The 12,664-nt window shown below is 47.3% G+C and overlaps 1 protein-coding gene across 4 annotated transcripts; it reads right to left on the reverse strand.

Moving 5' to 3' along the window:
- KIAA1191 (KIAA1191 ortholog) lies at nucleotides 1–12,436 on the reverse strand. Of its 4 annotated transcripts, none has more exons than XM_007169723.2 (9): nucleotides 12,297–12,436; nucleotides 11,099–11,211; nucleotides 10,769–10,855; nucleotides 8,089–8,267; nucleotides 5,014–5,134; nucleotides 2,740–2,864; nucleotides 780–886; nucleotides 441–583; nucleotides 1–331 (listed from the first exon to the last, which is right to left on the reverse strand). In XM_007169723.2, the coding sequence occupies exons 3-9, from the start codon at nucleotides 10,794–10,796 to the stop codon at nucleotides 123–125; spliced, it is 912 nt and encodes a 303-aa protein (XP_007169785.1). In that variant the 5' UTR covers nucleotides 10,797–10,855; nucleotides 11,099–11,211; nucleotides 12,297–12,436; the 3' UTR covers nucleotides 1–122. The 4 variants fall into 4 exon arrangements, with proteins under 4 accessions (XP_007169785.1, XP_007169786.1, XP_007169787.1 ...); XM_007169724.3 differs by having other exon boundaries at nucleotides 12,247–12,383; XM_007169725.2 differs by lacking the exon at nucleotides 10,769–10,855.
- Between the last annotated feature and the right edge of the window lie 228 nt (nucleotides 12,437–12,664).

Consider the following 12,664-nt stretch of genomic DNA (forward strand, 5'->3'; position numbering starts at 1 on the left):
TCTAGCCTCAGTTTGAGAGATTTTTAAAAAGAGAAAACGAAACTTTTCCTATGTCAGAGCCAAGGTAAAGGGGAGCTGGGCTCAAGACATCTCTATCCAGAGTCCCTGGAACAGAAAGAGCTCTAGAAGCCAGTGGGTGTGAGAACATTCAAGTCCCGCGGTTTTAGATTGTGGGCCCGCGGCAGCTGTTTCTTCCCTTCTATCACTGGGATGTCCATTTGGGGTGGCTTGAACACTGCTGGATCCTCGGCCATTCGGGTGGCCTGCGTGCGAATCAGTTCCATTGGAGAAGGCTTCTGGGCTCCTTTGTAGGCCTGGATGGCAAAACCTCCTACAGAAGTAAACCACAGAGCAAACGATTTCAAAATTAGTAAGCAGCTACCAACATACATGGTAAAATGCCCGCCACACTGCTCTCTTTTGTGAAGGGCCTGCCTTACCTGAATCAGACCTCTGGAGGGATCTTGGTCCAAAGAGGCTCCATTTATCTGCCGAGCTTCTGTCTTTCTCCCCGCTTCCAGAATCCATGGTGCTAAGATTGGGGCCAGGTAAGGCTGTGGAAGAACCAGAAGTGAACCAGCCTCTGGAAGAGAAAGAATGAAACACATGGTAACACATCCTCTTCCTACACCTGTAGAAGTGTCCCACGCCAAGACTAGGGACCGTCAGCTCCCGCTCCTGGCTCGGAAGCCACAGGCTGACCTCCCAGTGTTGGACGTGGCACTAGCTTTGCTTTAGCCCACGGCTGCTTGGGGGTGGGGGTCGCAGGAAGGGCTCACCTGGGCTTCTGCTTAGGGGACGAGTGGGGGCTGCTGCTTGGGGTGGACTGGGTGGAGGCCGGCTGCTTCTCCTCTCTTGTTATCTCTCCGCTCTGGAGCTTTAGTTTCTGCTCAGATGGGTAAGAAGAGAGGCTTTTTAAAAATCACAGCAAATACAAAACAGCTAAGTTTGGGTATAAACAACCTGGTTCACACTAACTTCAGGCAAAAGGAAACATTAATAGGTGGAATAATTTTGGATTATAGGAAGATATTCCTTTGATTCTGCCATACTAGATAGAGTTCCATCTTTTAAAAAAATGTATTCATTCTACAGCATATCTCGAACATCTCTGCGCTAATTCCACACCAGAGCTTTCGACTGTCCCACATTGACCAGCCAGTAAGTGGAGGAGCCAGAACCCCAGTGGCGGGCCTTCCTCAAGGGCCCTCTTCGCCGCTCCTACCGCGCACACCCCGCCATCCCCAGCCTCTCAGCGCCAAGACTCGGCCGCTAACCCCTCCGGCTAAACGCTCCCTCTGTGCAGCCCTTCCCTCCCATAACCAGTCACTCCGGCTGCCCTCAGCGTTGTAAACAGACATCTAACAGACAGACCAGCAGTCTAGCAGGGGAGACAAGCCTACTTCTCACTGCTCCTAGGTCAAGGCTTCCATACGGTATCCGTGCTCCGTGTCCAGTACACCAATGCTCAGCCCAGGCTATACTTCAAACAAATGACCGTGATGAATTTTCTCAACACTCAACATATCAGGTTACGTGAGCTGGCATTTCAGCCATCCTCATGTTCTACTCCTATGGCCAAGATGCAGAAGGTGGGCCAGATTCAGTTCCACCATTATATGGGGTGAACTGTGCAAATGGAATTCAGACTGACACCTACCCTGGAAAGTTCTCAGTGTCAAAGGCTGACAGTGCCCCTCTCTGGAAGGATCTGTCTTGTCTGAGAGCTTAAGCTGGACACCAAGCCAACCCTGACCCGCCACAGCAGTGGTTTTAAGGTCAGTGTGCAAACATCATCCGGGATACTCATTACAAAATGCAGCCATCCACAACCTCTCACATCCCTGCCCACAGGCCGCTAACCCCCAACTATTCCTCCTCCATGTATTGTATATCATGATCCTCCTTGTGAGCCCCTTCGGGAGCCAGATTCTCAGGCAACTCTGGAGTATGGGGAAAAACCAACAGGAAACAGGGCATCAGGAGACTTGATTTCAGGTACTGTGACTGGTTAAATACATAACCCTGGACCTCAGTTTCTTCATTTATAAAACATGGATAATAGTATCTATGTCAGAATATTAAGAAGAAGATGAAGTGAGCATGAGTGCATGATAAATCTTAAAAGCACTATTAAGTATAAAGTGATATTCCCTGAAAGAAAATCATTTGAAACTATTTTATTTTATTCATACAATTATTTGGTCATTATTAACCTTACTGAAAATTCTCCATTCGTTCCAATTTTAAAAATGAAAGAGCAAAAACATCCCAATTCTATATTTATTTTACTTTTTTAAAAATTAAACATAGAGCATAACATTCCTTTCTAGCCAGCGTTACCTCTGTTGAGGTTGCCTGACTCCCATTTCTCGCCCTCAGAGTCGATCACCCTGGTACACAGTGACCCACGTTGGCTTTGTTGTTCATAATGTGCTCACACATATCACCTGTGTAAGCTCAGAATCTCATCTGACCCTCCGAACCAGAAGTAAGGGAAACAGTAAGCTTTACAGATGGATAAGCAGAAACAACGAGGCTAAGAGCCCGGGAGCTTTCAGCTAGAAAGTGCGACCACAAGGGGGACTAAACCTGCTCTAAATTCCTCGCTCAAGCCTCTTTCCACCACTCTCCACACCCCCAACTCACTGAGCTGGTAACTTCAAAACCACAGCCACACCTCAAGCTGTGAATGATGAGGGTTTTGTTTTTTTAAAAGTTCCTAAGAAACAAGCTTACGTGGAGTGCTTCTGCCACTCGAAGGTACTTGGTCTCCTCGGTGGTGAGGCCCTTGTGGGGTGTGTAGCCAGCATCTCTCAGCCCTGCCTGTTGCTCAAAACGCTGAATGCTTTCCTGGGTCTGTTCTGGGAACAGAGGAGATGACAGTCATGCCCATCCCCCTCTCCCATCACAAACTGGGGGAGATGAACACAGATATCCACTGTTCTCCCCGGGAGCGAGAGCATACACACTGGCCATCCGGGAAGGAGAGTTCTCCCAGACAGGCATCGTAGCAGGAATTCTGAACCTCACGTGAGGCCTAAGCAGAAAGAAGCCTTCCCTTACACCAAGCTAAAGAGCAGGTTACTCCTAAAGGGACAGCCTGATAACCTCCAGGGAAACACTCCTTACCTTCCTCTCATTTATACCCTAGGACATTTTCTTTGTATTCAGAAATGCAACATGGAGAAGGCAGCTGACATTCATTCAGAAACAGTGCAAGTTCTCCAAATATAAAGTTTCCTCAGAGATACTCACCACCCTCTTTAAGATCTTCACCAAAGAGAAATGGGCCACATTTAGGCCAGACGGCACCAAGGTAGCAATTGGATCCAAACCAGAGAGAATGTGCCTTGAACTAACCAAGGTCCTACTGATCCAATGTTTCCTGTGTGTGAAACTGCCCACCACAGTGCCTGGCACAGCAGGCAGACTCAACTCACTATCAGAGCAGTCTGACCCGATTATCTTGTCATCAATGTCAGTTGCACCTGGGAATGACTGACAGTGGAATTTTTGCTTAATCTGTACACATACTATGTAATACACCCCCATGTACAAGAATGTGGCAGCTGAGGACCAAAAGTCCAGATGCCAGATGTCCTTTATGACTTAGTCATTCCCCTTCTAAGGGACTAGTTTATTTCCAACAGAAATGGAAGCAAAGGAAACACACACACACACACACACACACACACTAAATGTATAAAGGTGTTTTTCAGTCTTGCCAGGTAGTCACTTGAAAATTTTAAAAGCAGGAAAGGATTTAATGAATATGGTACCTGGTATTTAAAATACCAGGATTTTAAATGCAGCTTTTTTTAAAAAATTTATGACTACAGCAACATGAAAAGTTCATCGTAATATTAATTGAAAAAATATTGATAGAATGGTTTGTCTATTAAATCTGCAATTATATAAAAATATGCATATATGTGGAAATGACTCAGCCAAATAAGTGAGTGATAGTAATATATACTGGGGCGCTATAATGTTCTATACTGTTAGTAAACTCTATTTTCAATAAAGAAGTTACACTGTTCTAAAAGAACAATGACTAAGCTTCCTAACACTGCCAGGACACATTCTCAAGCTTGCAAAATACAAGCAGTAGTTGCTGATTCAAACAGTGCATTTATGTGTGAATAAGAAAAAGTCCAAGTAAGAGTTTGGACTTTTGGTTCCTGGGTGAGTTCTTCAGGAATTACCCAAGACTAACTGATGCCCTCCAGAGCAGATAAACAAGGGCTTCCGACATCAAAACTGAGCCAACTAAAGAGAACCTCTACATGCCCTGCCCCTGGCAGAGGCTGCTGCTGACAAGCAGAGCTGTGTATCTAATAATTGTTAACTTCCCACTAGAAGCAACTAGAAGGGCCCTCCGGAACCAACAAGTTTAGTTAACTTGTAAGATTTTTTTTTTTAAATTCAAGCTCTCTTGTTTCCAGTCTTATCAGGACCACAAATCACACATTCTTAAGACCAAAGACACTTGAGGCACCAATCTTGCCTCCAGATCCAGAAAGAGGAACAACTTTGAGCCATTTAATTTAAAAAAATAAGCGCAGGGGTGGTGGGAGATGTCTCAGTGTGTCTCCTTCTCCAGCAGAGCTTGAGACAGTATCAGCAGCCGCTCCCGGCCACTGAGCACTGGTGCCATCTAATCCTCCCCTCCACCTGCCGGCCAGATTCCCCACCTCACGGAGGAGGAAACAGCCTCAATAGTTAAGTAACTTGCCCAAGGTCACGCTGATGGATATGGGAAAATAAGGCTGTAGCAACGAAGCATCGGGAGTGCACCTAAATCAACTGAGATGCTTAACGTTGGGCAAGTCTTCTACCTAAATGGAGCTTCAACATTGGTGATGACTCAGCAGCCAGACTGACCTCTGCCGGGCTGGGTTAGGACAGGTTAAGGCAGGTGTGTCTGCAGAACCCCCCCAGCTAGTTGTAGGAAGCCTAAATTCTTCCCCGCCCCCAGTTCACTCTATTCTGAGAGCGCAGAGTGCTTACTTGTGATCAGAGAACTCATGATGACATGGGTAGCTTTAGCCTTCACCACGGGGACCTTGTCCGCACCATCAGTGGCCGATGGCAGGGCACGGGATGAGACGCTGGCCTCTCCTTCCTCCACCTGTTCAAGAGGGGCAAGGAGGCACCTGAGCCAGACAAGGGAGTCACACGCCTCAACTTACTCCTCTGGGAGTAATCAGATACAGGAGAAAATACGTGAAGGGGGGCTTGGTTGTCCACACCCAATTAGATATGTATTATCCAGTGTGACAAAAGATATGACATTATACAAATAGCCTGTATTTATAAAAGTGGGAGAGCCAGAATTTGAAGCTCTGAGCTCTATTATCTTTCCAGACTATGTCTGTCCAAAACACACTATGCCCCTAAGGATACAGAAGAAACAACTATTACTAAGCATTGACCGTGTACCAAGCACCACGCCTGCTTTTGCTTAATTAATCACTGCATTCGCTAAATGGTTCCCAAATTTTGCCAAGCACCAGAATCCCCCGGAGGGCTTGTTAAACAGACTGCTGGGCCCCAACCCAGAGCTGATTCAGTAGGGCTCAAGAATTTTGTTTCTAACAAATTACCAAGTGATGCTGATGCTGTTGGTCCCTGAGACCGCACTTCGAGAACCACTGCTCTAAGGGTTCAATAACGGTCTTTTAAAACAAACCAGAAAGTCTACGTAGCTCCTCAGCTTTAACATGAGAGAGCTGGAGCACGCTGCCTTCCTTAATCTAAACACCTGACACCGTGCTCAGGACTAACTGGAAGCAGAGGACTGGGTTTACTCTTTGTTCTCTACTTCTCCAAAGGAATTGAGAAGAAAGATGGTCAGAAAGGAGGGGAGTAGAAGGAAGTATTGAAATGTTGTATCCCTGTTACAAAACAGGATTTAAACTCTTCAGCTGTGACCTTACTCGAGCAAAACTTGAACCTCTGCTTTCTCACTTGGAAGACGGCTGATGGTTGAGACATGGATGCCTAGGGCATGGATGGTTAGAACAAACAAAAGAATGCATGTAATGAGTCAAGTTGAGCTCTCCTTAGAAAGGCCAGTTGTTCCAAACTGTCAGCTGTTCCAGCTGGGACACAGCAGAAAACTGGAAGCCCATTCTTTGCCTAGAGAAGCAAGCGGCAGCCTTCATAAATGAAGAGGGTGGTGGGCTGCCCTCCCAAGCACTATCAGGAGCCTTGCTTCTTTTCTGCTCCGGTCCCTTGAGTCTGCTGCTTTGGCATCACAGGCAGGCTGCTGCGGTCCTCTCCCCCTAGTACTGCCAGTACTTTTTACACAAAATGTTTCCACCTCAACAACTGACTGGGTCAGATTTCAGTAGATAACTGATATAGGGGACTGCCCCAGAGCTGTAGGGGACACTTTCATAGCAAGGAGTGCCCTGTTCTGAGAGCTTAATGGTGGGCGGGGGGGTGCGGGGGGGACACTACACTCATTAGAAAGGAAGGATCACATACAGCTCTGCCAAGGCAAGGTAAGCCGGGAGCCGGGAGTCACAACATCAGCTCCACACCTAATATGTGCCAGGCCTTTCAGTCCTCTTTTTTTTTTTTTAATAAATTTATTTACTTTATTTATTTATTTTTGGCTGCGTTGGGTCTTCATTGCTGCGCGCGGGCTCAATAGTTGTGGTGCACGGGCTTAGTTGCTCCACGGCATGTGGGATCTTCCCGGACCAGGGCTTGAACCCGTGTCCGCTGCAATGGCAGGCGGATTCGTAACCACTGCGCCACCAGGGATGTCCCTGCAGTCCTCTTTTATTTAATCCCCACGGCACCTCCATGACAAAGTATTTTCATCTCTCACACAGAGACACTGTGGCTCAGGGGTGAAGCCCGAGCTCACAGCTGGTGCACAGACTGTTAGGTGGCTCACACCCAGGTCTGCTTAGACAGCTGCTTACTGGTACTCGCTGTCAGGACCTAGCTGTCACACAGCTCAAAGTGCAGCGAAACTATAGCTGCAGCTTAAAAGGATTCATCTGAACTGGGTGGGCCTAGCTTATTCAGGCAACAGGACCACCTTTCTGGCATTCTTAGTGGTTGGAAAGTCAGAGGCAAGAGAGACACAGTCCCTGCAGTCAGGAGGCACAGGCTTCAGAAACAAGCCTGCAACAAGCGTGTCAGAACCCATGAAGCCCAACTGCACAAAATGGCTGTAGAGCAGATCAGTGTGTAACGAGGTACGTGTGTGCATGTCAGGAGGGCCTTACAAAGGAGGCAGCTCTCACATTGGATGGCAGTGGGGAAGGGCATCTGAGGCAGGAGGAACAGTATGAGGAAAAGCACAGCATATGTTCAGGAAAGAGCCAATTTCTAATCACTCAATGAGCATCTTTTTGCAATCTACTTTATGCCAAGTCCTCTGCTAGATACTGTAGATGGAGTACGAATCAGACATGGCCCCTGCCCCCAGGAAGCTAATGGAGGGCGATGAAGTAACACAGGGATTGTAACAGGGGTCCACAGTACACTGGAGACCTCAAAAGGAGGGGTGATAGTCTTATTGGGAGGATGGAGGAAAATCACAGAAGAGATGGTTGAACTAAGACTTAAAGGATGCCATTTGTCAGGCAGATGAAGTACGAGGATAGGATGGGGACTGTGAACATTCCAGGCAATCGGAGCAGCGAGAAGCAAAGACTTAGAGGCCTCAAATACCCTATTAAGTACAAGAAATCTTAAGTAACTTGCATGGTTGGATCACGGGGGGTGGGGGGTGGATTCGGAGGGGAGGGAGCGCAGACAGGACCTGGACCATGCAGAGCCAGACTAAGACTAAGGAGCTTGGATTTAATACTGTGGAAACGAGGGTGGGGAGGACGGGGAGGAGAGGGGATGCGGAGGTTGTGTTTCAGGTAGAAGACACAGCCGTTCTAGTTTTGAATTAAAAAGGAAAAAAGGCCTACCAACTCTACAGAAAACATAACATATACAGGGATTGGTGGCTGCCCAATGCTATGGGTGTCAGGAGCCGCTGACCGCTTCTGGAGCAGAGGAAGGAGAACGAAGGGGTTGGGCCTGCCAACGGCAGTCAGCGGGGTCAGATACCTTGGCGAGGTGCTGATACTTGCGCTCTGGAATCACTGGCTTCCAGGGGATGCTGCCCATGTCCGATGGAGGAGGAGTCATGGGCGTAGGGTCCTCGAGGGCATCATCATAGCTGAATGCCCGGCGGTACATCCCGATGGGCAGGGACATCTTGCCTAGAGGCCCACTAGGCTCAAGAGCTAAGAACAGACACACCTGTCAGGATGGGTTCATCAGCTGAACATACCAGTAGCTTTAAATTAATCTGTAGGCAGGGAAGCTCTGAAACACTCTTATTCTGGAACAGAGCAAGAATAGCTCGTTCTGGAAGAGCTAATCCAGTCAAGGTAAGGTAACTACAAATTCCTTCCTCTCTGCCTGACACTGGATTCTCCACTTAACCCACACAGCAGCCCTAATCCATTTTTATGGATTAGGAAACCAAAGTTCAATTTCAATTTACCTGAGCAAGGTCACATAACTTCAAAGTGCAGTAAGGAATCAAAACCCAAACCAATCTGATTTCAAAGCTTGTATTCTTTAGGCCACAGAAGCCCGTGGCAATCCCAAGACTCTCAACTCAGGCAAAACTGAGGATATGCAGTCTTGGGAATTCCCTGGCAGTCTACTGGTTAGGACTCCACACTTTCACTGCTGAGGGCCAGGGTTCAATCCCTGGTTGGGGGAACTAAAATCCCACAAGCCTCATGGCCAAAAAAAAAAAAAAAAAACATGAAATCTTGTTCCCAGTTTATACATGAGGAAATGAAGGCCCAGAGGTGGCAAATCCTCTGTCTTTACTACCTCACCTAAGAAAACAAGAGCACCATGACAAGAAATATGTCAAATAATATGCTGTCCAGCAGCATCTAGAACAGTTTCGAATGTTCTATATGACTTAAACGGCAGAGCCAATTTCCATCACAGAAGCTACTGACAAGGGTTCTCACAAAGCACTGCCAGCTGATCCTGCCATTCCCGTCCACCGGAACGGACTGGCGGAATGCCCCAGTGACGCAGGCTCCCCACCTCAAGGGCACACTCAGCTCTGCCAGACCACGGAGCAAAGTTCATTTTGTTTGTTTGCTGATCCTTTCAGAGCAGAACTAACGTCCAGATCCTGCCTTCAGTGTGACATTATCCTGTTGCTATAATTACACAATCACACTCTCCAAGACATCAACCTGTTTGGCAAGAAGTCCAAAACCAGCAAACACATTCCATGTAAACAACAAGAGGGCCAAGCAGTTACCATTATTATTATGATTAATAACAATTACTAACAAATCCATAGAAACAGAAAGAGGATTAGTAGTTGCCAGGACCTGGGGGGAGGGAGGAGCCACAGGAGTGACTACTAAAGGGACAAGGTTTTCTTTTGGGGGTGAGGAAGATGTTCTGGAATTAGACAGTGGTGATGGTTGCACAACCTTGTGAATATACTAAAAATCACTATAGTGTTCATTTTAAATGGCTGAATTGTATGGTATGTGAATTATCTCAATTAAAACAAACACACAAGCAAATAATAATTACCAAGTACCCTTCCTTGCCAGGAACTTACATCCCTCATCTTTCCTAATCCTCATTAAGCAGATATTCTTCCCCTTTTCCAGCTCAGGAAACTGAGGCATGGATCTTAAGCAACACCCCGCTAGCAAGTGTGAGGTCGGGGCTGGAACACAGATCTCAGCCAGCTCTCACACCCTCCACGCAACACTCCATGCTCCCCACACTACAAGCGTTAACCTAACGCATGCAACCCTGCGGCCAGGATGCTTACAGGGAGCTTACGGGCATCACGACGACAATGAAAGACAAACTAAAACACAAGTTGATGAAGTTAGAGACTAGAGATGGATCCTTATCGGGAGACAGAAGGAAGACTCCTATGACTCTACTTAATTTGGGAGCAATTTCAAAAACATCTTAAAGACTCATCCGAAGAGCCATCCCAATAGCCTTCCTAAGAATAATAATAAAGTCAGCTAATATTTACTAGGAGATAAAGTCCCACAAATAGAGACCAAAAAATTTTCTGGGCAGTAAATGTATATTCATCGTTAACTTTTAACTCACATTTTCATGTATTTTATGTTTGATCTTCACAGCAAACCTGAGAGACAGGCACTATCATCTATCCTTTACTGAGGATCAAAAATTGAGCGATTCAGATTTTAAAAATCACTAGCCCTTCCCACTAAAACAGTCCAAGGAGGAATCAATGACTTCACTAACCCAGAAATTATCGCCCTGTACAGACCCAGGACTCACTAAATGTTGCAGTGAGCATTTTCATGACTAAGTTCAATGTGCCTTGAAATCAGGCTGGTGCCTTTTTGCCCAAACTTTCATTCCTTCCACCCTCCTATCTCCTCCTCACAGAAAAAGGGGGTGAGTTTAATCATTTTGGTTTAAGAACTACGCAGCTTATTCTAAATTTTTATTTGATACGTAGGAAAGTGACAAATCTGTCATACCCTTAAGTGAAATAACTGTTCTCTTTCAAGTTAGATTTTTGGGTTCACACCCTGGCTGGGTGGTTAATAAGATAATATTTAAATGATGCCAATCTATTAAGTCTAAATACTCTCCTGATGGCAGAGAGTTACTATTAATATGTGGTTCAGAAAAAGTAGCTTCTGTCTAGCTTAAAATGTTACGGGCAAAACATAACTTTACCAAAAAGAATTAAGTTTACCAGGCACTTCTGGTTGTCTCGAAGCCATTGAAAGACTGGGATCCAGGTGCTTTTCCTATACAGAATTCAGAGCTGAGTCCCTGCCACCTAATAAAAACAACAAAGGGCATTTTCTTACAGTGAACACCAAAGAATAGCTCCAATGCTGTTCTTTTGACAGGCACACAGAGTTTTATGGCTTGGTTACAAGGTTGAAACACGCACAAAACAGGGACAAACATGCCGAGGGAGAAAAAACAGGATAAAGTCAAAGGTCTCACTGTACCTGTCACTGATCTTAACACCTGTGATATGACAAAGACACCATACACAGTGAAAAGGTTACCTTACCAGAGTGAAATGATGTGACGATTATGCTGACAGACAGATATTAATGAGGAACATTGTTCAGCTGCTGCAAGTTAGCAAAGCTGCTCGGGAAGAGTCCATCCATTCCAGAGGTTCTGAGAACAACAAACAACCAGCATTGGCACAGCCCTTCAGAGTCTGCCAAACACCTTCCTGTACTTTCATGTATTTCCTGTAACAACCTTGCAAGAGATACTATACTCATTTCGTTTCTAAATAAGTTAGGGCTCAGCGTCCACATAACCTGACCCACAGCAAGGGACTAGGGAACCACAGTGGGTAAATTCATTCCTTGCTGCTAGTACTGACTGATATTCATAAGGGTTTTGTACAACACTTATCTTGTGTTTTAATCCTTGCAGCAACCCTTGCAAAGCAGGCATTGTTTATCCCCAATTTAAAGAAAAGGAAACTAAAAAGCAGAAGTGATTTGTCCAAGGTTACAGACAAGTGGCCCATCTATAAGGCAGGTAGTTTCATCTCCATTTTACAGGGGAGTTCAAACAAAGCTCCGAGAAAGCCAAGTTACTTGCTTTTCAGCTTGCTACACTCCCCCCTCTATCCTGATGAAGCTCAGAAGGCAAAATCGTTAGTTCCTCATTAAGAGTATCGCAGAAACCAAAGTCGGCCATCCTCGGGGTCCAGGCAGCATTCCGACCCGACACCTCCCCTTCCACTTCCCAGGGCCCGTCCCCTCCCCCCTCCCCCGCAGAGCTCTGACTTCTCCTTCACAAGATACAGGACAATGCCACCAGGATGTGAAACGCCTGGGCTGACTCAACCGCCTCTTCCACCCGGCGAGGTTAAGAAAGATTAAGGCGATTAGGGCCAGGGCCTGGCACAAGCCGAAAGTTCCCCGGGGCAAGGCAAGTAGGAGGCTTGGGAGGTAAGGGCGAGAAATGGAGGGTCCAGGACAAGGCCGGCCTGGTAAAGTAGAGGCGAAGCCCGGTGCCGGGGCTGCGGGGGCATCATCACAGAGAAACCCCACGGGGGGACCCCAGAAGGCGGGGCGAGAGATGCACGGAGCGGTCCGGCAAAGATCTCAGCCTGAGTAAGGGGAGAGGAGAGAGGCACCACGAGGGCCCGGGCCAGGGCCTCGGTGGAGGGGACGGGGGCACGCCCCTCCTTACCGGCGGAGGACCGAGCCCATAGGAGTGTCCGGTCTGGCTCATCTGGTTACCTGTTTTTCCGCCGCCGCGGAGCCGCCTGCGGCCCGAGCTCCGGCACTAAAGAGGCTCCGAGGACCCACGTCTCTCGAGAGACTGTGGCGCACTCGGGACCCAAGCCATGGTGTGAGCGGCGCTGTGCCCGTGGCGACACAGAAGGCCCCAGACACCAAATAGGGAGGGACCACAGGCCGCCGGCCCACAGCCTTCCCGATAAAGTCTCCAGAGGCCGAGTCATTTCACGCGAGATTTGGCAGGGCGGTGGGCTCGGTGCATGCTGGGAGTTGTAGTCCATGGTCGGGAAAGCCCCAGGATCTTAGCTGCATTGCAGGATCTTAGCTGCATTGCAAGATCTTAGCTGCACTGGGGCCAGAGCTCCGTG

This window comes from Balaenoptera acutorostrata, chromosome 2 (assembly GCF_949987535.1).
Source record: "Balaenoptera acutorostrata chromosome 2, mBalAcu1.1, whole genome shotgun sequence".
Classification (NCBI taxonomy): Eukaryota; Metazoa; Chordata; class Mammalia; order Artiodactyla; family Balaenopteridae; genus Balaenoptera; species Balaenoptera acutorostrata.